Source organism: Hylobates moloch, unplaced genomic scaffold, assembly GCF_009828535.3.
Source record: "Hylobates moloch isolate HMO894 unplaced genomic scaffold, HMol_V3 SCAFFOLD_9, whole genome shotgun sequence".
Classification (NCBI taxonomy): Eukaryota; Metazoa; Chordata; class Mammalia; order Primates; family Hylobatidae; genus Hylobates; species Hylobates moloch.
In genome coordinates, this window is record NW_026652284.1 from 17703163 (window position 1) to 17729641 (window position 26479).

A 26479-nucleotide genomic window follows, 5' to 3' on the forward strand; every position below is an offset into this window, starting at 1 on the left:
GGAGCCCACCCCCGGGTCCGCAGCGTGGGGCACGTGCCGGCCTAGGCGCCTCCTTATCCCCGGAAGGTCGATCTGGGCCTCCCCAGACTAGAGTGGGGGTGGGGTTCTGATGCACCTTCGGATACTGTGGTCCCCTAGCCCTTCCAGCCGCGGTCGCCCACATCCGAAGGAATTTGGGGCCAGGGGCATTGGGGGCGGAGAGGACAGAGAAACGGAGCCCTCTCGGCAGGCGACGTGGGAGAGGAGCGCCCTAAAAAGTGGAAGCGAGCGTTGCCGAGGCTGCTGGCCCCTTTAAGAGGCCCGGCTGGCTCTGCGGCGGTTCCAGCTAACCCGGTCCCTGGTGCAGCTCTGCGGTCCGGGTCCCCCAGCAGAGAATCGGCACCCGGCGGGGAGGCAGGACCAGACGCAGGAGAGGGCGTGGCCCCGCCGGGGAGCTGGGCGGAGTCTATGCTGCGGAGAAAGCGGGAGAACCCGGAGGTGGGCGGAGCCGAGGGTCTGTGGGTGGGGCCCGGCGCTGCGGGCCTCGTGGGGCGGAGCCTCGGGCTCGGGGAACGCCGCAGAGGGAGGAGGGGTGGGCGGGGCCGCGGCGGGGGCGGGGCCAGTGTCTGCAGTGGGCGGGGCCCGCCGCAGAGGGGGCAGTGCCGGCCGAGAGTCCTCTGCGTGCGGCTGCCGCGGCCCCTCCACAGCGTCTCTGACAGCCCGGGCGGTGCGACCCGCGACCCTTCTGGCCCCGCGCAGATACCGCGGCCTCCACCGCGTCCCGAGGAGCGGCCGAGTGCCCTCTCTCGCCTCGGCGCCCGCATCCGGGGCCATCCGTCCCGCCGTCGCTGCGGAGGCCGCATCTGGCGCGCATCTGGAACCGCCCGGCCGGCCGCGCTGGAGCCCGCGCCCACCCTGGCCCGGCCGCGCCGGGAGCCCTGCCCGGAGCTGGAGCCGCACTTGGAGCCGCGGGCCCGGGGCCCTGAGCCGCGCAGCCGGCGCATGGTGAACTCGCTGCTGTTCGGGGAGATGGCCTTGGCCTTCGGCTGCCCGCCGGGCGGCGGCGGCGGGGGCTGCCCTGGCGGGGGCGGCGGCGGCGGGGCCGGGCCGGGTCCGTCGCCGGTGACGGCGGCGCTGCGGGACGACCTGGGCTCCAACATCCACCTCTTGAAGGGGCTCAACGTGCGCTTCCGCTGCTTCCTGGCCAAGGTGCACGAGCTGGAGCGGCGCAACCGGCTGCTGGAGAAGCAGCTGGAGCAGCAGCAGAGCGAGCGCGAGCGGCGGCTGCGCTACAAGACCTTCTCCCGTGAGCAGGCCGTGCAGACCGGGCCCGAGCTGCTGCGGCCCCCGGCTCCCGGCGGCGGGCACGGCCTCGGCAGCGGCGCGGCGGCCGGCGCCAACGCCAATGCCGTGGCCCTGGGCGGCCTGCCTCCCGGCGGCGGCTCGCATCCGCAGCACTACGGCCGCCTGCCCGGGACTATCTGGAGCTACACGCAGGTGCGGCGCACGGGCGGCGGCGGCGTGGAGACCGTGCAGGGCCCCGGCGTGTCGTGGGTGCACCCCGACGGCGTGGGCGTGCAGATCGACACCATCACGCCGGAGATCCGCGCGCTCTACAACGTGCTGGCCAAGGTGAAGCGCGAGCGCGACGAGTACAAGCGGAGGTGAGTGGCCGCCCCTCCCCCGCCGCCCTGGGAGGGGGTGCCCAGGTCCAGGCTGCCGCGGAATGCGTGTGCGGGCCGGGGGCCGGGCGGGCAGCTGGTACTGGCAGGTGGGCTGGAAGCTGTGTTTGCAGAGCGTCTTACGCACGCCAGGAAGGCCCAGTTATCTAGATCCCAGGATGGGGGCGGGCGCTGGCTACCGTGGGGGCCACCTCGATGCTGTCACTGGTTAGGCACATTGTTTTCTAGGTGACATAATAACTATCTGTGTTTTATGCGATCTCATTTAATTCTCAGCACAATACAGCGTATTGTGTAAGGCAGTCTTATCTTCATCTTGCAGATGAGGAAACCGAGGTGCAGAAATGCTAAACGATTTGCCTAAGGTGGCTTGGCGAGTAAGTGGTGAAACCAGGATTTCAACCAGAGATTTTAACCACTCCTGGCTAGTCTGTCTCCTAGCATAGGTATTTTTACCAAGGAAGTAGGAAATAGGCTCCCCTCCCTCAATATATGAAAAGAAAAACTCTAACCAACCCACTGCCTTTTTATTTCTTGAATTAAATGAGATCACGTGTTTGAAAATGGATGGATCTGCCCCTACCCCCTGGGGCCAGTGTCTGCTGTCTTGCTCCAGCTCTGTAAGGTCCAGCTTGCTGGGTTGGATAACCACAACTACAGCAGACTGCTCACAAGCTTTTATAAAATGCCTCCTTTCATCCCTCTTCTCCCCACTCCCTGAGTCTCATGGTTTATTGAGCCCTAACAAACTCAGCCTTAAAAGCCCCCAGGAGAAGATAATGTTGGGCTGGAGACTGGACATTGAATGGACTGAGACCACCATCTCTGGCTAGAACTGGGGTCCAGACTCTGCAAGACTGGCCAGTGCATTCCTGCCCAGCCCAGATTCCCCAGCTGGGAAACTGTCATTGCTTCCTGCCTGCAGTCTGGCCGACAATACTGTCTGCTTGGCTTTCCGATAAGAGGAGAGGGGTCTCCTATCCTCCTCCTCTTCCCATAAGAGGAGAAGGGTCTGTCTTTGGCATCTCAGGCCTGGCTGGGGGAGGGGCCCTCTGGCCCTGGCAGTCGCTGTTCCAGGCACGGGCAGCCTTCCATTTGGAGATATTGGCTCTGAACTCCAGGGTTTGGAGGATGTACTGAGAAGGACCCTTCCTTCCATCTCTAAAGGTCTGTCCAGGGAGCTGGGCATAGGTCTCCTTCCTTATTCTCCCATTGGACAGGCTAGCAACTGGGTAGGATTCAAATGCCAGCCTTATACCTGCTGGTGAGATTATCAAATCACTTGAAAGCCTGTTTGCTCATCAGAGAAATGGGAATAATAAAATCTGCCCACAGTTGCTCGAGGAGAGAGCAGGATGGTGATGCTCTTTGGAAGGTATGAAGTAATCAAGCCGATGTTATTAAAGATGATAGGCACTTTGTCAAGCTAGCAGGGAGTAGAAATGCTGAGAGTCCTCAAGCTCTCATGTGGCACCTAGCTTCCTGGGGGTAGGTCTTACACTCCACTGGGAGATGGGCTTCTCTCCTGTGTTACCTGTTTCTCTGGAGGACTTGAGAATGGCCTGCCTGGTGCCTTGCCACAGGGAGGCCACCTCGCCGCCCCTTATGGTCAATGTCATTGGGGCAGGCTAGGGAAGCAGGCACTTGCTCTCAATGGTGAAACTGGGGAAGGATGGGCCGGGCCCTCCTGTCTGCCACTGTTGATTGTGTCGTCATGCCTCAGGCTTGTGTTGTGTTTGTTTTATTGTGTGTGTGCTTTTTGGACCTGGCTACTAAGGTGATGGAAAAACCGTGCCCAGTCTTGGAGGGAGATGGGTTGGCATTGAGCAATGATCTATTCAAGTTGCACCCAGGGCGTGGGGTGTGATGTCAGCTTCTGGCGCTGGCCTGGAATGAGACGGCGCTGCTGAGACAGGTGGAGTGCGGGCGTCTCTCTTCCCGCCCTTCTGGGAGGCATGCACACCTCTTCTTCCATTTTTTTTCTGAAGTTGACTCAAGACTCATGTTGAATTTTTCCAAAGCAGGTATACTCCTTTCCCGGGGCCTCAGTTTCCCCATCTGTGAAGTGAGGTGGGTGGGCTAGAATTGTGGTCCTTGAAACCCCGGGCTTTCTTAGAGATGCTTTAGGGGTTTATTGAATATCTAATAAAAATGATAATTTAAAATAACATTAAGACGTTAATACAGTGATAAAAATGTGCTCACCCACCTTTAAGTTCTTAATATTCACTCATTGGGTTCCACTAACATGCTAACTTGTTAGTAGTATCTTTTGGGTATCTCCTAAGAATTTTCTTTGGGAAGGAGGGCAGACATTTGATAAGCATTTTTAAAAAAGTTGAAAAACCACTGGGCTAGATGATCTCAAAGGGTCTTTCCAGCCTTGGCAATATATAAATCTGAGTTTGAGCTCCCAGCCCGCTTCTGATCCCCTGGCCATAAGAGAAGTCACCGTCTAAGGGATGAGACCCAGGTGTCTTCTGCCTGGACTGTTGTGGCCATGAAGGGCTTTAAATCATGCCAGGATGTCTATCACAGAACTCCAAGCAGTGACGCTCAGAAGGAGCCTAACCCAGAAGGGAAAGGTTCCAGGGTTTCTGCTGGTCCACCTGGAGGGAGCTGCACCTCCAGAGACCCCCACTTGCTTCCCCAAAGGACAACTTGGGCTGCGAGGCTCAGCGATCTTCAAGCCGGAGGCTTGTTGAGTTCCACCTCCGTGAATTCTGGCCACGTCCATGTACTACCGCCTGTGCTATTACTTACATAAAATGTTTTAACAACTTCATTGAGGTACAACTTGCATATCACAAAAACTGCCCATTTTAAGTGTACAAGTCAAAGATGAATAAATTCACAGAGTTGTGCAGTCATTACCACAATTCCGTTTTAGAGCATTGCATCACCCCCCAAAAAGATCCTTCATGTCCATTTACAGAAAATTCGCATTCCAAGCCTAGCCCAGGTAATCACTGACCTGCTCTGTTTCTAGAAATTGGCCTTTTCCGGACATTTCATAGAAATAGAATCATATACTCTGTAGTCTTTTGTGTTTGGCTTTTTTCACTTAGAGTATTTTTTTTGAAGTTCATCCATGTTGTAGCATGTATTCATCGGCTGTTCCTTTTTATAGCTAAAAATATTCCTCTGTAGTATAGACCATATTTTGTTTATGAATCCACCCAGGTATTCAATATATTTTAGATTTAAAATGTCAACTGTATACCACCGAGCATCATCTCATGTGCCGTCAGTGGTCCACGAACTGTGCTTTGGAAACACCAGCCCAAACCAGAGCCCCTGGCCTGGGGTGCCTGGGTCCTGGCCCCAGTCACCACTGCTTTGGTTCTCCCTTGGCCCAACCAAGGTCTTTACCATGTGGGAAATGTGGTTGCTGAAGCTGCAACGAGGACAAGGTTGTCAAGCGTTGATTTGGAAACCAAAACAAACATCTCTACTCTGTCACCACCCAGGGCCACTAAAATATCCTGTTCTGACTTTGCAAGCTGGGGGCTTTTCCCTGGAGATTCCCACTGAGTTTATCTGAACTCAACAGTGGAGAGTTCCCTGAGTTGGCATCCAGGAGACCTGGACTTTAGGTCCAGCTCTGCCACTAGGTGCTGTGTGACCTCTGGCCAACCGCTGCCCTCTCTGGGCCTCAGCTCCTCCACCTGTACATGCAGGAGTTCCTGTAGGTGATCTCTCTCAGCTCTCTCTCTACTTTAGGTCAGTGACTCCAAGAGGCCTGCGTCGTGGCTGATCTTTCTGCCTCTGGAGACCACACTGTGTTCGCTGAAGCCTTTCTCTGTTCTGGGCTTCCCCTTCCCTCTCCTGTCTCTGCCCCAGATAACTAGGATCCAGGCTCCAGGCATGGGCAGTGCTGGCCATCCCATCCCCAGGCTTAACTGGTTCAACCGTTTCCCCTCTCTTCATTGGCTCCAAGGAAGGACGCAGGAAAGCTTTAAGGTTGTCAAGAAAAAGGTCCCTCCAGCCTGGCAGCTGCCGCGAAGTTGCCATAGGCTGGTAGAGGAAGTTGCCTGGTGCTGGTAGTGCTGGCCTAGCTGCCTGTCAGGCAGGGTGACTCATTTGGGGGCCTGGTGCCCCTGTCCAGAAGCCTGTCCAGCCATCCTGGCCCCCTCAGGCCTAGTGTGATTTGCAGCTGGCTGGCCTTGTTCCCTTCCGTGCGAGTGGCTGAGTGTATGCGCCCCCCAGTTGAAGTCAGCCTGGAGGCTAGGTTTCTTTTTTCCTGGTGCCTGGGGTGATTGGAGGGTGGTTTGGAAGCCTGGAGAGACCACTGTGATCATTCAGCCTGGTGGCTTTCAGGTGGGCTTTTCAGAGCCCTGGAGTCCATAGCAGGGCGCCTTGGGAGACTTGGGGGACAGTGGGAGGCTGAGTACCTGAGATTTGACCCATGTTGCCCACCATAGCTCCAGCCTCTCTGACTCCCAGATTGTCCAAAAAATATTCCATTTTAAAAAGGGTTCTGCTGTTTTAAAAAGAAAGAAACCGCCGATTCAGCTGAGTACTTTCATTTTAAAGGTGGGGAAACCAAGGCCCAGAGGGGGGCTGGCCCTCAGTGCCGAGCTGGGCAGACCTTCCATCTGCCGTGCAGAGCGGGCCTGCCCGCCTCGACATGATGCCCGCATCATCTGCCCGCAGTCGAGGCTTTGTTATGTTCTTTTCACCTTTTTGTGTGTCTGTTTTAAACATTTTTTTAAAAAGCCACTTTCTGGGATGGGAGGGACTTTTGTCACAGCTATTTCTGACTGTGAGCCGGAAGGGGCTGGGCTGCTGGCCGGAATGGAGGACTCCAAAAAGAGATGGTGGGTGGGTCAGCTGGAGTGTCCCCTGCCTGGTCCCGTCACACCCCAGGGGGGCCCTCAAGCAGGTGGGTGCTGGCCCCTGAATGTCCCGAAGCCCGAAGGCTGCCCTGGAATAGAAAGCTGAGGGCTTTGTTCCCTGCCACTCCCATTGACACTTTCGTTATTTCTGAAGCTGGCACCAATACGGATTCTTTATTTCTGATTTTCCAGTGAGGCAGCCTTCGATGGTGGAAGAGGGTTTCGCATCCTGGCTCTGCCACTGTCTGAGTGAACATGGGCAAGTGGCTTGGCCTCTCTGAGCTGCCCGTGGAGCTCCCCACTTCGTCCTCTGTAAAAGAGGGATCATCTTGTTGCTCTCCCAGGGATTGAGAAGGAACAAATGAGATCTGGTGTTAAGGTACCTGGGGCTTGGCAGGTTTTGGGCATGCCTACCCCCACCGCAGCCCAACCCCCTTCCCCTGGCAAAGTCTGTTCCTTTAATTTACAAGGATTTCTCAGCATGGCCCTGACTGCCTAACAAGTCCATTTCAGGGCACGTCGCCGCTCTCTCTGTCCCATGGAGGCGCCAGAGATGGTGTTGGGGGTGGAGGGAAAACGGCTGCTTCTTTGTCCGGCATCTAAGAAGGATGTTTGACCTACTCTTAGCAGTTGATTTGTGCCTCCGGAAATCTCTCGCCATCCCCCAGCCCTTTCTCCCAACTTCCTTTAAGAGAAACACACAAACCCCTCCATCTAGCGCCTTGGGTCCCTTGAGAACTATATTACAGAATCCCTTGGCTGGGTTGGCATTCTCACTGGGGACAAATTTGGGAGCGATTCTCAGAGCCTCAAGCTAGAGGGAGGGGAATGAGGTCCCAGAAAAGAAAAGGAAGCAGGGAGACAGCTGACGCTGAAGATTCCTTCTCAGAGGAATGCGAGGCGGGGCTTTGCCTTGGCAAACGAGACCGGATGCGGGGCCCCTGGGTCCCCCTTCCCCCCACGTGTATGCACACTCACACACACATGTACATGCACACACACACACTGACATACACATGCAGATGCACACACCAGGCTCTCCATTCAGTCCTGTGGCCCACGTCCCCACACATGACCGTGTTTGAAGGACACAGAAGGGTAGACCCGGAATTTGAACACGCCCTTTGCTGCAACGAGATGCGTTGCCTTCCAGGAGAATTGATTTAAACTGTGCCATGTGTCAGTGACACCGGAGGCTGTGGGCTTTGCGTTTGCAGTCCTGGCTTTTGATCGCATTGAGAGGTGAAGGCCGGCTGGCATTCCATTTATTTCCTATGTCGCGGATGGCTGAAGGCCCGGGATGGGAAGGAGGCAGCCCTGCCAAGTCCCTGTTCTCAGGATTAGGGATGTGTTGCTTTTTCCTGACTTTTCTGCTGTCAGGCGGTCCTAAGCGCCCACCACCTTCCGCATCACAGCCCGCCACACCCGGAGTTGTAACTACCTGGCATGTGTCTGCTCCCGCATCGACTGGAAGCTCTGTGGGGGCCGGCTCCAGCTCTGCCTTCGTCTCCCACTGGCAGATCCCAGCCAGGACCTGGCCAAGGCCCATGCTGAGTAAATACTCATGCAGCAGGGAGGCCTCTGTGTCTGGCTGCTGTGAGCTAGTAGGCCTCCAGGAGGATGGGACAGAAGACGGACGACACAGACCACGTCCAGGGATTCGGCTGCTTGTGGAGGGAAGGGCCTGCACTTGGAATCAGAAGGCCTGGGCCAAAGTTCAAAGTTTGAATGAACCCCCAAGCCTGGCATTGCCGGGTGCTGGGGCCCCAGGGCAGGAGTTAAAAGCCGAGTGACCTTGGGCTAGTCACTGCCTCTCGAGCCTCACTTTCCTCATCTGTAAAACAGGGATGCTAAGCTCTGTGTCCGGAGGTTGTGGAAGAAGTAGACAGGCTTGCCTAGCTACAGCGCAGGGCATGTAAACAGTCAAGTTCGGCATGATTTCACAGGGCAGAGAGTGGGTGCCCTACAGAGGCTGAGCTGTGCTGGCCCTGTGGGGTGGGCAGAGGTTGAGAACCAAGCTGGAAACTGGGAGAGGGTGTCCCGTGCCCTTTGCTGGCAGCATCTGTGGGTTGCACAGCCCTTTGAGCATTGCCAGACTGTGAGGTGCTTAGAAAATTCCAGGCCAGATGGGAGACTGCTGAAGGTTTGTGACGTTGCTGCCGCCTGCCCACAAGGGGAGTGTCCTCCCACCCACACTGGGCACCGGGTGCTTGGCTTCCTGGGCAGGATGTGGTTTCTCATTCTAGACCTGGTACAAGAGAGGGTAGTTGTCACCCAACAGTAAACCTGGCAAATGGCAGTGCCTGGTTCTCTGGAGGGTCCGTGGAGCCCAGGTCCTGGTCTGGATTTGCCTGCGATGTGGTCTGAGCTTCACTATGCCCACCTGGGAATGGGGACAGTGGGAAGGTGGGCTTGCCCAGCATCCCTGTGAAGACTACGTTCTCTCCGTAATGTAGCACAATTCTATGCATGCCATTTAATCTCTTGCACCTCAGTTTGTCGCTCTGTAAAATGGGGGTGTGGTTTCTTACGAGTTCTGCTTCCCAGGATTGAGGTAAAAGTCAATTAAAACAGTGCAGTAGGAAAACATTTTGCAAAAGGGTTTGAAAATAAATCAATATGGCTTAATGCTCCCGTTTATTGAGCACCTACTTTGTGCTAGGTGCAGTGATGACTTCTTTAAATATGTGATAATTATGGGAGCAGTCTCAAGCGGTGGGAAGTGATTATGCTCATTTTACAAATGAGAGGTTCAGAGAGGTGAAGACATCTGTCCCAGATCTCGCCACGAGTCCGTCTGGGTCTCTGGACCCCAAGGTCAGTGCTCCTCCCAGGAGGTGGCCTTGTCCCATGCCCCTGGAGGTTGGCAAAGCCTGGCTCAGGGTGAGGAGGCAGGCAGGAGGCACAGGGTCTCCCCAGCACCTGTCACAATATTGCCATGGCGGGTGGCAGAACAGGAGGCGGCTGCTGCACTGGGAAGACTCCCTGCTGTCACTTTACAGTAATTATTTCTTGAGAAGCAAATGAATCACTGGCAGTAGCAGGCAGATGAGGCTCCCGGGCCACTGTAGCAGGCCTGTCCAGGCCCCTGCTCTTTGGAGAAGGTCTCAATGGGGGCTGGCAGGGCTCGCAGGGGAGGGGTTGGGGAACAGGGAACACATATTATGAACTGTCTGGTGATTTCCATGCGGTCTCATTTAAACCCGGTGGTGGCACTGCAGGATGGAAACCGAGGCTCAGAGAGGAAAAGTAACTTGGAAGTCAGGCTCCAGATCCAACCTTTATCCTGTGCTGTACCCAGAAAGGGCCATGCCCATTGCAAGCCGCTTTCCTGCTGTGAGCCTCAGTTTTCACTTCTGTGAAATGTTGCCTAGCAAAGCTGGGGCAGCCTGTGGATCTCAGACTCTCAATTAATGCTCCATTTATCTTGCCCGGCCCCTGAGTGTCCTCAGGGCAGCAGCAAGCCTGAAGTTCTCATCACGGATCACCAGCAGCAGAGGGCCTCGGGTGTTCTGGTGGCTGTTTGGGAGCTCATCTCCGCCCTGGGCTGGAGTCTCCCTAGCTTTTGCTTTCAGTCAGTGCTGTGAACTTTGCCAGGGAACAGAAAGTTGTTACAATCATTTGGTGCCTCTCGTTGGGGAAGATGAGACTGCTGGGTGTGGATGTCTGAGGAGCCAAAGTGGTGGTGATCCCAGAACAGTGGCTGAGTACACACCGTGGGCCAGGCCCCTGCCCTCGAGAACTCAGAATCTGGGGACATAGACAAATGTGTCATGCCATGTGGCAGCATCACGTGACAACAGCGTGTGCCCAGTACCTTCTCCAACAGTGCTTGTGGATAATGGGAGCACAATAAACATGTATCACTTAATGAATTTCATTGAATATTTATACAGCATTTACTCTTTGCCAGGCTTCATTCCAAGCGGTTTGCAAACATTTAATTCATGGAAGCGCTAATAACCCTGTGAGTTGGGTGCTATCATTAGCCCATTTTAGAGATGCTAAAACTGAGCCACAGAGGCAGGGGAGGGAACTGGGCCAAGACACCTTGAAAGTGGCAAGCCCAGGCCCGGTGCGGTAGCTCATGCCTGTAATCCCAGCACTTTAGGAGGCTGAGGCGGGTGGATCATGAGGTCAGGAGTTCAAGACCAGCCTGGCCAAGATGGTGAAACCCTGTTTCTACAAAAAAAATACAAAAAAATTAGCCGGGCATGGTGACAGGCACCTGTAATCCCAGCTACTCAGGAAGCTGAGGCAGGAGAATGGCTTGAACTTGGAGGGTGGAGGTTGCAGTGAACCGAGATCTCACCACTGCACTCCAGCCTGGGCAACAGAGTGAGACACCGTCTCAAAAAAAAAAAAAAGAAAGAAAGTGGCAAGCCCAGATCTGACCCCAGGAAGTCAGGCTCCAGTTCCAACCTTAAACCTGTGTAGTACCAGAAAGGGCCGTGCCCATTGCAAGCAGCTTTCCTGCTTGAGCCTCAGTTTTCACTTCTGTGAAATGGGAGTAATAAATCTGACCTCATGAGGCTGTTTGGAGGACTGTGTAAAATGATACCTGTGGAGCACTTTGTAAACTGGCAAGTGGAGTGCCTGTGGGGACTAAATCCTTGGGAGCCCTGAGCTCTACCCACACTGCGGTTTCTTTTCCAACTTCCCAAGCAGGCGGAAGCTCCTTGAAGCTCCATGCAATGCCTTGTCCTCTCTTGCCTTTACATTCACACCTCCCCTGGATCCTGGGATGGGAAGTTGGAGAGAAACCTGCTATGTTAGACAGCTTAGAGCAGAACGTTTGTGTGGAACCCAAAAGCTGGGAAGAGAGGAACCTGCAGGGTATATTTCTGCTGCCTGTCAGCTCCGAGACCTTGGGAGAGTCACTTTGCCTCTCTGAGCCTCCATTTCTTATCTGGAAATGGGAATGGTCATGTTGCGTGGATGGCAAGTGCGATGATGGTGCTCCGATTCTGGCTGCTGTGGCAAAAATCACTAAATAAGGCTGGGGGTTCTGGGGAGAGGAGCTGGGCAAGAATCGAATGGCATTTGGGCCTTGGCCCTGGCAGGAGCCCCTCCACGTGGCCGTGCTGGGGGTGGGGACTGTCTCTGAGCTGTCTCTGAGATGCTTGCTCAGCGCCCTCTGGCCTGCGTGCTCCGACTCTGGGATGTGTGTTCGCACGGACCCTGCTCATCTGCTGCTCGATGGAGAGAGGCCCCTGCAGTGGAGACAGCGCCTTCCGCCCTCTTAATTGGCCATCTTTATTACTTGAGTTATTTAAGACGGTTCTTGGCTCGCTGCCGCCTGTTTGCTGTCTTGGGGGAGGGGAAGAGCTACTGGTCTAAGTAGACCTTGTGAAATTCCCCGCAGACAGGCTCCTCTCTGTATAGGGTCAGCCCATCTTCCCAGGGCCCGTTGGCACCCCCGTTTTGCTCCTGGCCCACTGTGGTAACAGGCAGAAGGCCATCTTGGGGGGTGGTAGTGGAAGCTTTAGGGAAAGCTTGTTGCAAAGTCAGGACCAGAGAGTCTTGGAGGTCTGGGTGGGACACTGGTGAGACCCTGGGGTGCCCAAAGCCCAGGGATTCTGGGAGGTACTCAAGCCAGTTTAGGGCCAGTCAAGAAAGGCTTCCTGGAGGTGACATGACCTAGGCTGTATTTGGAAGGTTCAGTAAGAGTGGAAGAGAAGGAGAGAGGGTGTTCCAGATAGAGAGGACAGCTTGTACAAGGGCCTGGAGTTGAGCTGCTGTGCAGAACACAGTGTGGAGCTGCTCCTGGTGCCCGGGCTTGAGCCTGGCACTGCCAGAACTTGGCCTGTCCTGTGCTTGCTTCTTCCCTGGCTTGTCCCCTCCTCCCTCCTCTTGCTCTTCTTGGCTCTCATTTTCTCTCTTGCTCACCTTTCCTCTCCCTCTTTCCTTTCTTTCTTGTTTTCATCTCTACTCTTTACAGCTGGCTGTCTCACTCCCGTCCTGCCCGGGGCAGGGCTCTGAGGGGCATCCTGTCCCCCATCCCTCAGCCAGATGCTGGGCCCTGGTGAGTGGCTCTTGCTGCTGGGGCCTTGTGAGCCCGTGAGTGTGCGTGTATGTGCATGCATGTACGTGTGTGTGTGTGTGTGTGTGTATACACGCATGTGAGCACAGGTCTGGAGCCTCTGGATTTGGAGCCCTTAAGGTCATTGCCCTGCCTCTGGCCACTGCAGACCCCTTGTACTATGGGGCTAGGGGTAGGGTCTTGACATCATGGTGGGGGGCAAGGGAGGCTGCCTAATGAGAGAGAAGCTGCCGGTTTGGAGCTCAATGCTGTCCACTGGGGACCCTCAGCCTCCCCAGCCCCCGTTACGGTCCAAGGCCTAGGATTAGACACAGGTCAGGAATTGGGGGCTTGGGGGAGGCTTGGCTGCTCCCCTTACCTCTCCCCGCCCCAGCCCCCGATCACCCTGGCTGTCCCTTCTCCCTCACACCTGTGACTTCCTCTCATTCCCTGGACGCCCCAGAGGACTCGAGGTACCCTTCAAGCTCATCTCATCCATCCTCCTGCTTCCAGGCAAAATCATTCCCTGACATCCCAACCAAGTTAGGTATGCCTTCTGTCTTTCAAAGCGACCTTCAGCCATTCTTTAGTGGTTTCTATTTCTCTCTCACCCCATTCGCATATTCATGACCATTTTATAGATGAGAAAACTGAGGCCCAGGGAAGGAGAGCAGCTATCTTGAGGTCACGCAACAGAGCAGGGGCCGGAACCCAGGTATTTTCACCCTACCCCCTCCACAGGACTCTCCTTAAACCCTTGAGCTCAGGGCTCCCTCTGGGGGCTGCTGGCACTTTCAGGAGGGGTTTGGAAAACTCCCAGAGGACAGAGCACTTGCAGCAGAGAAGCCACTGCCAAAGGCATGACTCGGAGCCTGTACAGTGGGGTCTGCAGAGACAGGGCCCTGCTCCTCGACCAGACATCTGGGTCCCTGGCGCTGTGGATGAAGCTCCCTCTGCCTACAAAAGAGACATCTGAGGTTGCCTGTGGGGTTTGTCTCCATGTTGCAAAAGGCACTTATCCAGCCTCTGGCCTGGTTTTGAGGTCTTGGGATGCTGACACTGACCTGCCTTCCCGATCTGCCAGCCCTGTGCTTGGCTGCACCATTTCTGTGCCTCATTTCCCTTTTGTATGGGATGGGATGGGATGATGAGACCCACAGGGTGTTGGTGAGCCTGGCCCAGGAAAGGCTGCCCTGTCTCCTTATCTCTGGGATAAGCCCTGGAGCTGGAAGTCTTGAGAACTTTGCCTAGAATGTTGGAGTTGGGTGAACCACAGAGGCTGATCTTTCATCCCCCACAAAGACTATGTTTCCACAGCTCCTTGTCTGGGGATGTGGCCTGACAAATACTACTTTGGGATTTGCACATGTTTTTATATGGAAAGACTTTTTTTTTTAAGAGAGGGTCTTGCTCTGTTGCCCTGGCTGGAGTGCAGTTGAACAGTCACAGCTTGCTGCATCCTTCAACTCCTTGGGCACAAGCAATCCTCCTGCCTCGGCCTCCCAAGGAGCTAGGACTTCAGGCACACACCACTACACCCAGTTGATTTTTTTTTTTTTAATAATTTTTGTTGAGATAGGGGTCTCGCTGTGTTGCCGGGGCTGGTCTTGAACTCCTGGCCTCAAGTGATCCTCCTGCCTTGGCCTCCCAAGGTGCTGGGATTACAGATGTGAGCCACCATGGCTGTCTGAGTCTTAATATTACATTGCAGTTGGTTTCACACTTACCTTTAAATAAAATATTAGCATTTAAAACATCAGGACTTAAATTTGCCGGGTGTGGTGGCACATGCCTGTAATCCCAGCTACTTGGGAGGCAGAGGCAGGAGAATGGCTTGAACCTGTGAGGTGGAGGTTGCAGTGAGCCAAGATCTTGCCACTGCACTCCAGCTTAGGTGACAGAATGAGACTCCATCTCAAAAAAAAAAAAAAAAAAAAAGAAATAATATAAAATAAAACATCAGGACTTATCTGACTTGGAGACTGATGGCCTGAACTCAGCAAGCTACTGCTGGCAGAGCCAGAATTAACCTGATGCCAAGTTGAGGGACCTCCAACTTGTAGGTTATTCTTTTTCTGAGCCCTAAGGCGTGATTCGATTGTGGGGAATTAAAAAGAAATTTCTTCATTTGCTCTTGCTTCATGTTTCCTGTTGGCCCGTGATTTGGGCCTTCTCTTGAGTGGGAGCTCTGGCTCTGAGGTGAGACTGCTTGGAGTCGTGTTACTGCTCTGAGCCTCAGTTCTCTCATCTGTAAAATGGGGATGACAATCTTAGCTGATGAGGCTGCAAGGATTTGATGTTGCCTGCAGAGTGCTAAGTGTGCCGCTGGCCCCTCAGCTGTTACCGCTCCCTCCCTCCTGCCCTGGCCTGGCTCCCACCAGCCCCCAGGCCCCAGTTTGTACATATAAAAACGTGTACAAATCCCAAAGTAGTATTTGTCAGGCCACGTCCCCAGACAAGGAGCTGTGGAAACATAGTCTTTGTGGGGAATGAAGGATCAGCCTCTGTGGTTCACCCAACTCCAACATTCTAGGCAAAGTTCTCAAGACTTCCAGCTCCAGGGCTTACCCCAGAGATAAGGAGACAGGGCAGCCTTTCCTGGGCCAGGCTCACCAACACCCTGTGGGTCTCATCATCCCATCCCATCTCATACACAAGGAAAACAGGGCACAGTGAGAACTGCCTGCTCCCTCCCCCTTTGGCTGAAGACTGGCCTTTTGTGTTCTGAGCACTTCCTCTCCCCAGTAGAGCTGCCTGGGCAGCGAGGAGGAGGTCATGTCCCCTCTCTTCTCGAGCAGACTGTCAGTGCAGGGTGACTGGGAAGGCAAGACCTGGCATTCAAGGCTGTGTCCAGTGCAGGGTGTTGCCTGGAGCCTGTGGCTCCTAGGAGGGCCTGATGGAATGTGCACATGAATGGGGGAGTCTTTCCGTGTCCCCGCCACCCTGGGGATCATGGACTGTCTCAGCCTCCCCGTTGTGTGGATTTGGAAGCAGCCTCAGGGGGTCACATTGCTGGTCTGAGGTCTCACTCTGAGGTAGGGCCAGGAACAGGATTCGAACCTGCCTCTTGCAGACTGTTACCCAAAGTACTCTCTGCCACACGTGCGAGCTCATTCTGGCAGGCTGAGATACGGGAGTTGGAAGACAGGGGTTCAAACCCTGCCCTGCGCCCAGCAGCAGCAAGGCGGCCGTTCCGCCTTCTGGGCCCCCATAGGCGATGGGTAGATGGTTTCTGTGTTTTCATAGACTGCCTTGCGAGGCCTTGTGGGTGAAGGGCCCACTCCCAGACCTTGGCAGAGGAGTGACGTTGAAGGCTGGCTTGGCATTGTTTTTCCAGAGTTGACGTCAGGGCAGCTGGTTTAGGGTTTCATCTGTGAGACAAAGGCTGCTTTGTAGCTTCTGCCCGGTTTAAGTCCGAGCACATCACCCCCCAAGGTGGGAAACGAGGTGGAAGGGATTGTAGGGCCCAAACAGAGAAGCCTTGGGAGGCTTGGCTTGCGCTCAGCCCCTCCAAGAAGGGAGCCAAGATCTCATAATTCTATCGCCATCTTGCTCACTTCCTGAGAGCACCCTGTATGCCCACTGCAGTGTTTGAGCCGCACACATGTGTTCTCTGGAACATCGCACCACTCCAGCAAGGTGGCTGTGGGTATGTCCATTGTACAGATGAGAAAACTGAGTCGTGCCAGGTAAAATGACTTGTTCCTTGTCAAAGCTAGAGAGTGGCAGAATGGGCATGTGACCTCAGGTCTCTTTGGCTTCCAAGATCACCACTAGGTTCCACCACTAGAGTCTCGTGTTGCACCCAGCTTTGGAAAGGGACTTCTAAAAGCCAAGATACCCTAGAATCAGACTGGAGCAGATAAACCTCATGGCTTTTGGGGGGGGACCTGGAGCTTTCTCGTCAGGATTCAGAATTGGGTCACTGCTTTGAGCACGTGTTGCGTATTTGTATCTGCATGTGTAGGTATTTGCACATGTACGTACAAGTTAAAGAAGGGATTTGGATACTGGAGGGTCTGTATCACTGGCAAGTGATTCCAGGGAGGCTTTGTGGGCAGGTGTAAGGAGGCATCCCAGGGGACACCTAGGACCTTCTGCTCTTCTTTGCCAGGATTACCCTACTTGATCATTCATTCTTCCATCCATCTGTCTGTCTGTCCATCTGTCCATCCATCCATCCATCCATCCGTTTGTCCATCAGTCTGTCCATCCATCCATCCTTTTCTGGGCCACGGTGCTCAGGCCCTATGTTTGGGCTTTGGGGATGATGCTGCGTGAACTGGGAGCTTGTGGAATCAGGGGAGCTTGCCAAGGGACTATTAAATCAGGGCTGGAAGAGTCCTTAGAGATTGGTTAGACCTTTTCTCTCCCTTTTGTCAGAGAGGGGCAGTGACTTGCCCAAAGTTGCACGGGGCGAGTGGCGGAGCTAGGGCTCAAAGTCAGGTCTGTAGTTCCCAGCCCCATGTTTCTGCTTCTCCGCTGTGTCAACAGACAGCTGTCACTCCTGGCCGGCAGCCCCCTTACCTAGCTCTTCCTCCTCTGCTGTTTTGATGTGTTCTTGGCTTTTCGGGAGTTGCTGGCAGCCTCTGTTCTGAGAGACTTCCAGAGGTGTCTACTGAACCAGCATGCAGGCCCCAGACTGTGGCCAAGCTTGGCCATGCTCTGCCCTGAGATGACACCCTCCCACGTCTGGAGCAGCAGGTTGGCTGAGCCCCTGAGGGGAGAGACTCCAAGGCCCTGTTGACTTTACCCTACTGGACCCTGGCTTCTTTTCCTCCAGGGGTCTCCAGAGGTCATCTGTTCCTTCCTCATCTTGGGGCTAGGACCACTGCAAATCCTCCCTGAAGATCTTACTGCCTTGGAAGCACGTTCCAGAGCCCTTTCTGAGACAGGCCGTCCAGTGTCCTTGTGGCCTTTTCCATTGGGAAGTGCTCCCTGGTGTCTAACCATGATCCCTACTGCTGCATTTCCCCCTTTGTTTAGCCTTTCCCAGAGGAGGAAAGTGGTTGGACATCAATTGCCTGGTGGTTCTCAAGGCAGCACCATTACCTTGCTGCGTACCCTCTTCCCACCTACAATCTCCCTTTTCTCCACTTCCTGAGAGACTGTGCCTTGACTCAGATACAAGTTGAGACACAATCTTCATGCAGAAAGGATCTAGCTGGTCCCTGTAGGATCCCACAAGTTTCTGGGAGGGAGGCACATTCCTTTTCCAGGAGTCATGGAGCCCTCTGAGCCAGAAGTGGCCTGGATCTCAGGGATCACTCTGGTCCCATCTTTCTTGATAGGGAAACAGGCCCAGAGAGGTTGAGCAACACGTCCACAGCCATTCAGCCAGCCTGTCCGAGTTGGGTGTCCTCCTTCATGTGGCAATGCTGTTTCTATGGTTTGGGCAGGGGGCTTGAGAAAGGTGGCCAGTGGCCTTTTGGCCTGGCGGTCCCTGCCGCAGACAGATGTCCTGGAAGCAGAACAGCCAGCCCCATGTAGCCCCAGAGGGCTCCCTGGCCTGGAATCAGTGCTCCTGCCTGCTGGTTCCCTGGGCTGGCAGATTCCTGGCGGTCCTGGGCTGCCCTCAGGGCCAAGCAGTGGCATCTTCTCCACTCCCACCCACCCTGTGGCTTCCTCTCTCCCACAGCCTCCCAGCCTCCCTTCTGGCCCTAGAGGTGCCAGGGAGGCCCCTCACCTCCGAGGGGAGAGGACCGGAGGCCTGAGTGTACACCAGTAATTAAGTTGCCAGGGGGACACTAGCTCCTATGGCTGGGGCAAGAAGGGGTTAAGCAGTGTTGCCTGCCAGGGCTGGACTCCCAGCTGGTGTCCCGGCCCCTGGGGCCAACCAGGCCATCTGGCCTGACAGATACCACACTGTGTCCCATCTGTCCCAAGGCAAAGTCACCAGGAGGAGACTGCCTTTGAGGGCCTGCAGGGGTGGGCGTGGCCCCTGCTGTCTGTCCCTGGGGGGCCAGGCCAGTTGGGAGGGGGCTCCCCACTGGGCAGGCTGTCCTCTGGCCACGCTCCCTGCAGGGTCTCCCTAGGTGTGAGCTGGGGGAGTCTGAGTCCCTGGTGTGGTCGGAGCTTCCTTGTGCGGAAGGTCTAGAGAGGTGCAGGGATGGACTCGAGGCCACACAGTAAGTCAGCACAGGCGGAGCTGGGCTTCCCCCAAGGCCCTGCTGGTGGTTACGCCTGGTGGCTCCAGCTCACAAGCTCATTCATCCAGTCAATAGCGGTTGAGGGCCTACGGTGTGCTGGGCACTTGGTCACTCTGGATACCAGACAGTTCCCCAGTCCCAGCATGGGAGAGGGAACCCAGAGACAAAGCCTCTAAGGGGAAGCATGGCGCAACTTAGCCAAGCCTGGGGCCCTGGACGCTGTAGCAGCCCTCCCAGTAGCCTCCCTCCCAGCCTTCCCAGCAGCTAGAGGTGGGGCTTGCTCGCTAAGTGGAGCAAAATAATGTTAGGCACTGGTGTTTATGATCTTGTGGGGTCTTCACCATCCCGGGAGGTGTAGGTACTGTTGGTATTCCCATTTTACAGATGAGGAAACTGAGGCTCAGAGAGGTAAAGTCACTTTAGCAGATCACCAGCTGGGGAGCGCCTGAGTTGGACACCCATACCAGCTCTGCCTGACATCAAAGTGTTTTGGGATAAAGGACAGGGGACGGCTGCAAATGGCCTCCCACTTTGCCCCAGGCCGGCTTCTCGCCGCGCTGGCCTGGACCATCTCCTTTTTGGCTTTTTGCTGAGTCCGGGCTGGGAATCCTGTGGCTGGAGGCCCAAATCTCAGAGGGAAGAGAGCCCCCGCTGGGTTGGAGTTGAGAAGAGAGGCTGTGCTGGTGCCGGTTCTTTTGCATAGCTGGGGCTAATGACCCTCTGCCTCCCCTGTGTGGGGGTGCCCGGCAGCATCTGGGCAGCACTTGAGGGATTCCCCTCAGAGGACCCTCCATCCATCTGAGAGCCCCAAGGCTCTGCCCTCCAGTGGCAGCTGGGCCAGGCCGATGGAAGCCTCCATAATGCTGTTATGATTATGTGACCCTGGATGAGTCACTGCACCTTGGTGAGCCTCAGTTTCCCCATCAGCAGAATGAGGGTGAGGAGATGACAAGCTCCAATAAAGATGCTCTCCGAGGGGCTTTGCAGTCACAGAAGGGTCCCTGGGAGGCTTTGCTCCATTTCATTCCCCCTCTCATCTTAAGGGGACTGGCTTCTCTCTCCAGCCCCATGGGTAGGTGGGAGGAACACTCTTGTTTGTGTGTTGTGGGGTTGCCTGGTGCCCTGCCTCCGCACTCCCACTGGTTCACATCAGGTGGAATGCCAGGGCCCGCCATGATGACAGGAGCCTGGGATTAAGTAATGAGTCCGTCCCCTTGAGCTGTATTTAGTCACTAATTCTTTTGGTGCTCATGTTTGCAGTCTAATTACCTGTCTCAGCTGCACTGGAACCTGCCCCTTCCTGGCCAGTGAGGACCATGACGGCTCTGCACAGACAGGTGGCCGTTGCCCTGTCACCCATCCTTGGTTGTACAAGCCCCACGTGTCTTTTGTTAGCTGGGTCCTTGTCACTCTTCCCTCCTCCCTCCTGGAGATTGCTCTGGAATGTTCTCCTCCCCTTACCAGCGGCATGGCAGGCAGCTCCTAGTCTCTGGAGTTGCACTGAGCCAGCCGCTGCCTGTGTGGGACCTTGGACATATCACCTCCCACCTCTGAGCTTCAGACTTCTCATTTATGACTGACCTGGACGTCCCCGTCTGATGTCCTAGGATCCTGTGTTTTGTGCTTTTTTTTTTTTTTCTTTGCCCCACCTGGAGCCAGTTTATGTTTGCCCATCCTCATTTAATCCAGGTGGGGTCATTCTCACCCATTTTACAGGTGAGGAGACTGAGCCTTAGGGAAGTGACTTGGCTTAAGGCTGCAGGGCCTTGCTTTCAATCCAGGTGTGCTGACTCTCGCCTGGTGGGCTCTGCCTGGCTGCCAGCCCCTCATTTTTTCAGGCTGCACATGATAAGGAAAATCTGGGCTCCCAGGCAGCTGGCTCCAGGGCGGCTGCGGGTGAGTAAGTATGCGAGAGATTACCCTGAGGTGCCCTACATTTACCTCCAGGGCAGCACAGTCACTTGGAATAAACAGTGGAGAGACCCAAAGTACATATTAGGTTTCCAAAATAGCCTTGGGAGTTGCTGTTTTTCTCAAAGCTGTAAACATAACCCTGGGCCGGGGGGCCCCCACACTCTCCTGGGCACAGACCCCCTGGGCCTCCTGCCTCTTGACCTGAGTGCCCAAAGACCTGCTGCCCAGACCCCCTGCTGGCTTCCACTTAAGCAAGAGCCGGCAGACACTGGGGATGGGGTGGGGGGTCCATGGGGGCTTGGCCAGGCCTAGGCAGAAAGACAATGTCCCAGGGATGGAGAGCCGTGGACACCAACTTTCCCATCATCTGCCCCATGCAAGGTAGGCCCAGGCTTCAAGTGCAGAGAAGACAGTAGCAGAGTTGGCCTGGACTGTGGAGGTTGTTTGGGGAAACTGAGGCTGGCAGGGAGGGGCTGGCAGGGAGGCCATGTCTAAGGCGACTGGGCTGCATTGGCCTAAATTGGATCTCCTAGAGAAGGCCCTGGAGATGACATTTACTGGGCCTTTTTAATCCAATGAGTATTTATGGAGCCTCCTGTGTGCCAGGCTCTGTGCTGGGCACTGGAGTTGCAGTTCTGACCCAGAGACGGGCCTGATCTTGAAAGAGATGAGGGAAAAAAAATTAGCCAGGTGTGGTGGATCACCTGTAATCCAGTATTGGAGGTAAGGCAGAAGATCCTTGACCTAGATTTGAGGTTGTGCACTCCAGCCTGGGCACACGGTGAGATCTTATCTCAAAAAACAAACAAACAAAAAAGACAGAAAGAGGGAGAGAGAGAAAAGAAAGACGAGTTAAGTAGAGGAGCCCAGTAGGGGATCAGTAACCTCAGTACCAAGTGTCCCAGAGCCTTTGCAGTACAGAAGAGTGGCACTTGACCCTGACCAAGGAGTCGGGTCGGCCTCCTGGAGGGGGTTATAAGCTGGGTCCTGAAGTCACATTAGGTAAGGGAGAGAGAGAGGAAAATAACAAAGGGGAAGGGGTGTAGAACCTGTTGGGCAGAGAACGCAGCCCATACCTTGGAAGTGTGATGGAGTTGGGCACAGCGGGGCTGGAGGTGTGGGGGGATGCTATTCAGCCTTACTCTACCCTAGCATATGGCTTTGATCTCCAGGGCTTATCACCCACCAGGTGAGACCTCTGTCTACCCTGTTGGAGAAGAAGTGTCTGGCCCATTTCTCAGATGAGCCTGATCTCCCAACCCTCGCTCCTTGGGGAAGGTAGAGGGCCACTGGTGAGGAAGGACAGTATTTATAGTGGGGTCTTCCTGCACCCAACGGAGGCAATATTTTGACTAATGAGGAAACTAAGGCACAAAACATTGTTGCTGCAGGAGCTGGAGTAAGGGCCCAGGACCCTGCTTTTCCTTGGCTGCCTGGGCAACTGGGAGCCTGTGGTAGAGAATGCCGGAGAGCGTTCTCTCCAGCTCATCACACATGGCTCTTTAGAGGGGCACAAAAGCCTTTCCACATCTGCACACTTGATCCAGAAACCCAATCTGGGTATCCCAGAGGGATACCTGGACACGTATGCAAATGTGAGGGTACAAAGGTGTTCACAGTCTTGTTTAGATTGCAAGGACTCTGCGCTGACAGTGGAGGACCCATCAAACCAATGGCCCTGCAGCCACCTGCTGTGTCACCTGCTCGGGAGGATGCTGCCGTATATTGTCAGGTGGAAAAAAACGCATTTGAAAACCACATATGGTCGCATCCCATTGTCGTTAAAAACCAATCTCATAAGAACAGAAAATCTAATAAGAAAAAGCTGGGAAGGATATAGAGCTGATGTTAACCGTAATTCTCTCAAGGAGGGGGATTCATTTGGGTGGGTTTTACATTGGTTTTATCTGGCTTACCTGTTTTTTTCTTTTCACTTTCTTGTGTAATCATTGTAAACACTCATGCAATTTAAAGCTAGGGGAAAATGAGCAGGTATTTTTGTCTTTTAAAAATTTAAGTGGTTTTGATGTTTGAGCAGGTATACATGACATGATTCAAAATTAAAAAGATACAGAAGGAGGGGAGATTCTGACACACACTACAGCATGGATGAAGCTTGAGGATATTATGCCAAATGAAATCAGCCAGGCTGGGCACGGTGGCTGACGCCTGTCATCTCAATACTTTCAGAGGCCAAAGTGGGAGAATCGCTTGAGCCCAGGAGTTCAAGACCCGCTGGACAGCATGGGGAAACCCTGTCTCTACAAAAAATAATTTTTAAAAATTAACTGGGCGCGGTGGCTCATGCCGATAGTCCCAGCTACTCCAGAGGCTGAGGCAGGAGGATCGCTTCAGCCCCGGAGGTGCAGGTGCAGTGAGTTCTGATTGTGCCACTGCACTCCAGCCTGGGCAACAGAGTGAGACGCTGTCTCAAAAAAAAAAATAAAAGAAAAAGAAAAGAAAAAGAAAGAAGAGAAATAAGCTATTCGCAGAAGGACAAATACTATCTGATTCTATTTATACAAAGTACCCAGAAGTCGAATCCACAGAGACAGAAAGTAGAAGGGTGGTTGCCAGGGGCTGCGGGGAGAAGGGCATGGGGTGCTACTGCTTAACAGGTACAGTTGCAGTTTTGCAAGATGAAAGAGTTCTGGAGATGGATGGAGGTGATGGTTGCACAGCAGTGTGAATGCACTTATTGCCACTTTAAAAATGGTTAAGATGGTAAATTCTATGTTATATGGTTTATTTATTTATTTTTGAGACAGGGTCTTGCTCTGTCACCCAGGCTGGAGTGCAGTGGCGCAATCTTGGCTCACTGCAGCCTTGAGGTCCTGGGCTCAAGCAATCCTCACACCTCAGCCTCCTGAGTATCTGGGACTATAAGCGGTGCCACCACACCTGGCTACCTGGCTAAATTTTTTGTAGAGATGGGGTTTCGCCACGTTGCCCAGGCTGGTCTGGAACTCCTGGGCTCAAGTGATCCACCTGCCTCGGCCTCCCAAAGTGCTGGGATTACAGGCGTGAGCCACCATGCCTGGCCTATTATGTGTATAAAGAAAAGATACAGAGGGGACAGAGTGACAGTTCTACCCCATAATCCCCAGCCACCCACTTCCCCGCTGAAGGGAACTGATGTTTTCAGTGTGATGGTGGATGCTTGGTTTCCTTCCTCCTGCCTCTGGGTACAAATGGGCAGTGGCAACTTGGATGGGGCCCCTTCACTCATGGACAGAGGAAGATGACCCCTGGCCCAGGGCGAGCATTCCCTTCCATCCCTGCTTGCCTGGCACAAGGCAGCCAAGTGCCCAGAACTTCCCACGCTTCTTGGGTTGAAGGGATTGAGGATCTGAGGCTGGAGGAGCCAGAGGTCCTGCCCCGGCGAGAGCTCTGGAACTCGCCTCCCCTCTCTCAGCAGGAAGAAAATACTCTTAATCCACTTCTGTGTCCCCAGCACTTGGCTCCTGGGTGAGCACTTGGGAAATAAATGTTTGTTGATTCTGTCCTGGGGGAAGAAGATGAAATGGAAGCCGGCAGCCAGCCTGAGTTGGGCTGTGGGAGATATTCTGGGCTGCCGGGCCTGGGTGTCTCCAGAAACACCCAACGCTCACTCCTGAAGGCTCTCTTGGTGCCAGGTCTTGTGCCAGGCACTGGGATATGGTGCCGAATTGGACACAAGGGAGATGAGGCGTCCTCCTGTGTGTCTTGACAGTTCATGTGTTGCCGAGCATTGGTAGCAGAGGGGACTGGTTTGGCACCCAGATACCCTGCCTCATCCCCGGGGCCTTGGCCAGTCTACCCAGAGGAACTGCCCTCCAGCTGAGTTACCCATTTTCCATGGCAGGGAGGACAGCAGAAAGGCCGTGTTCCATGACTAATCATAGCTTCCATCTATTGAGTATTTACTGGGAGCTGGGCACTGTGCTAGGTGTGAAACGTGTGTTGACTCATCTACTACAGAAGAACCAGTGGCAAGGCAGGTTCTTCCGTTAGCCCCTGCTCAAAGCTAGGGGACATGGAGCACAGGCGGTCAAGTGCTTGGCTCAAAGGCACACAGCTCAGAAGTGCAGATCCTCTGCCCCTCCTGGCATCCCAGTCTGCGGGGGTCAGGGGTGGGATCTCTGCAGTCAGTGCCTGGGGGCCGGATGACAAGCTGCAGCCTCCCTGCAACCCCATGATTTCCATAGCGCAGTGGAGCCAGAAAGAAACAGACCATTTTACAGACCAGAGCAACAAGGGTGCTGCTCTCTCAGACCCTGGAGCCAGTGACAGGGAAGGCGGAGAAGGAACGAGAGCCTCCGTTTATTCGGAGCCTGTGCATACCCTCCTTTTCACAAACTGTAGCAGCCTCCAGAGGCAGGGGGCATCTTTATGATGACCAAATGGGGAGGCTTAGGGGTTGGAAATCACTTGCCCAGGAGCGTGTGGTTGGTACCACTGGGATTTGAACCTCGTTCCATCCAGCTCCAGAGCTGGGTGCCTTTCTTGCTCACCACGTGCTGGCCCCAGCTCGTTGCCTTGGCAGTGGAGGTAGTGGTGTGCTGAGGCCTTCCTGCACCCTGGGTTCTCTGGCGCTGAGAAATAAGTACGTGAGCAAAGTGGCTTTTTTTCCGGGTCAGTGACTGTGACCCCATGTGTACACATCTGTGCATCTGACCCTGGCATTGTAACCCAGGGGCATTTTCTAAGTGATGTGCTGGGGGTGTGGGCAGGGAGTGGGGCTTACGGAACTGACGAGACACCGTTAGACTATAGAGAGGCTGCCCAGGCTTGGGAGCCATATGGACCTGGATTTGACCTTGAACAGGTCATTTCACCTGAGTGTGTGTAGTGGGAATGATAACATCTGGCTCACAGAACTATGGTGAGAATTAGAGATGGTGGGAGTTGAATGATTAGCACCTAATCAGCATTTTACAATAAATGCAAATTCTTCCCTTCTCGGAGAAGAGTGGAGTCTGATGAGAGAGACAGGGAAGTGAAAATTTACAGCCCCTGGATGCCAGTGCTGAAGGAGTGGGTTCAGGACTGGGAACATCAGAATGGGCATAGTGACTTATGCTGGGGAAGTCATGAAAAGCTCCCTGGAGGAGGTGATGAAGGGGTACCCAAGCCTGGAAGAGGTTGGCAGTGGTACTCCAGAAACTTCATGGTGGCTTGCAATTTGCGATGCAGATTTTTCCTCACTGTGAGATGCTGGTTGAGACAATTTCCTCCTTGGAGTGGCCTGGTGTTTTAGGGGTGGGGGGAGTGCCCACGTGGGTGTAGTTTCTAGACAGAAGCAGTGGGAAGAGGGCACTGCCCAGCATGCTGCTTGGGATTACGAGTGTCCACAGAGCTGCAGTTTCTCCAAAGCTGTTTTTTGTTTGTTTTTGAGACAGGGTCTCATCCTGGTCATCACCCAGGATGGAGTGCAGTGGCCTGATCCTAGCTCACTGCAACCTCGAACTACTAGGCTCGAGGGATTCTCCAACCTCAGCCTCCCAAGTAGCTAGGACTACAGGTGCGTGCCACCATGCCTGGCTAATTTTTAAAATTTTTTTGTAGGGATGGGATCTCACTATGTTGTTCAGGCTGGTGTTGAACTCCTAGCTTCAAATGATCCTCCTGCGTCAGCCTCCCAAAGTGTTGGGATTACAGCCGTGAGCCACCATGTTCAGCCTCTCCAAAATTGTTTTCAATAAGCAATACCAAGTGGGAGTGATGCTGGGAACCTGGGCAAATATAGACAGGGGGGAATTGGACAGGTGGCTCAGAAAACAACTGAAACCTCAGATTGGCATTGGGGCAGGTGACCTGGGGGTTCCCTGGGCCCCATGTTGCCCAAAAAAGCCAGCAGCCTCCCTGGGTGAACACCCTTAAATGCCTTGTGTGTATTGGAGAGACCAGCTGGGC

General features: G+C 54.4%; 1 protein-coding gene across 3 annotated transcripts in view; it reads left to right on the top strand.

The window, feature by feature from the left end:
* Positions 1-637: 637 nt before the first annotated feature.
* The window catches only part of IFFO2 (intermediate filament family orphan 2), a 51807-nt gene continuing 25965 nt past the window's right edge, over positions 638-26479 (top strand). For 2 of the 3 annotated variants that reach the window (XM_032759113.2, XM_032759115.2), the window contains exon 1: positions 639-1643. In XM_032759113.2, the coding sequence (XP_032615004.1) occupies positions 982-1643 (662 nt within the window). In that variant the 5' untranslated portion in view covers positions 639-981. Of the gene's footprint in view, positions 1644-26479 lie in introns of all 3 variants that reach the window. The other variant, XM_032759114.2, reaches the window with a different exon arrangement.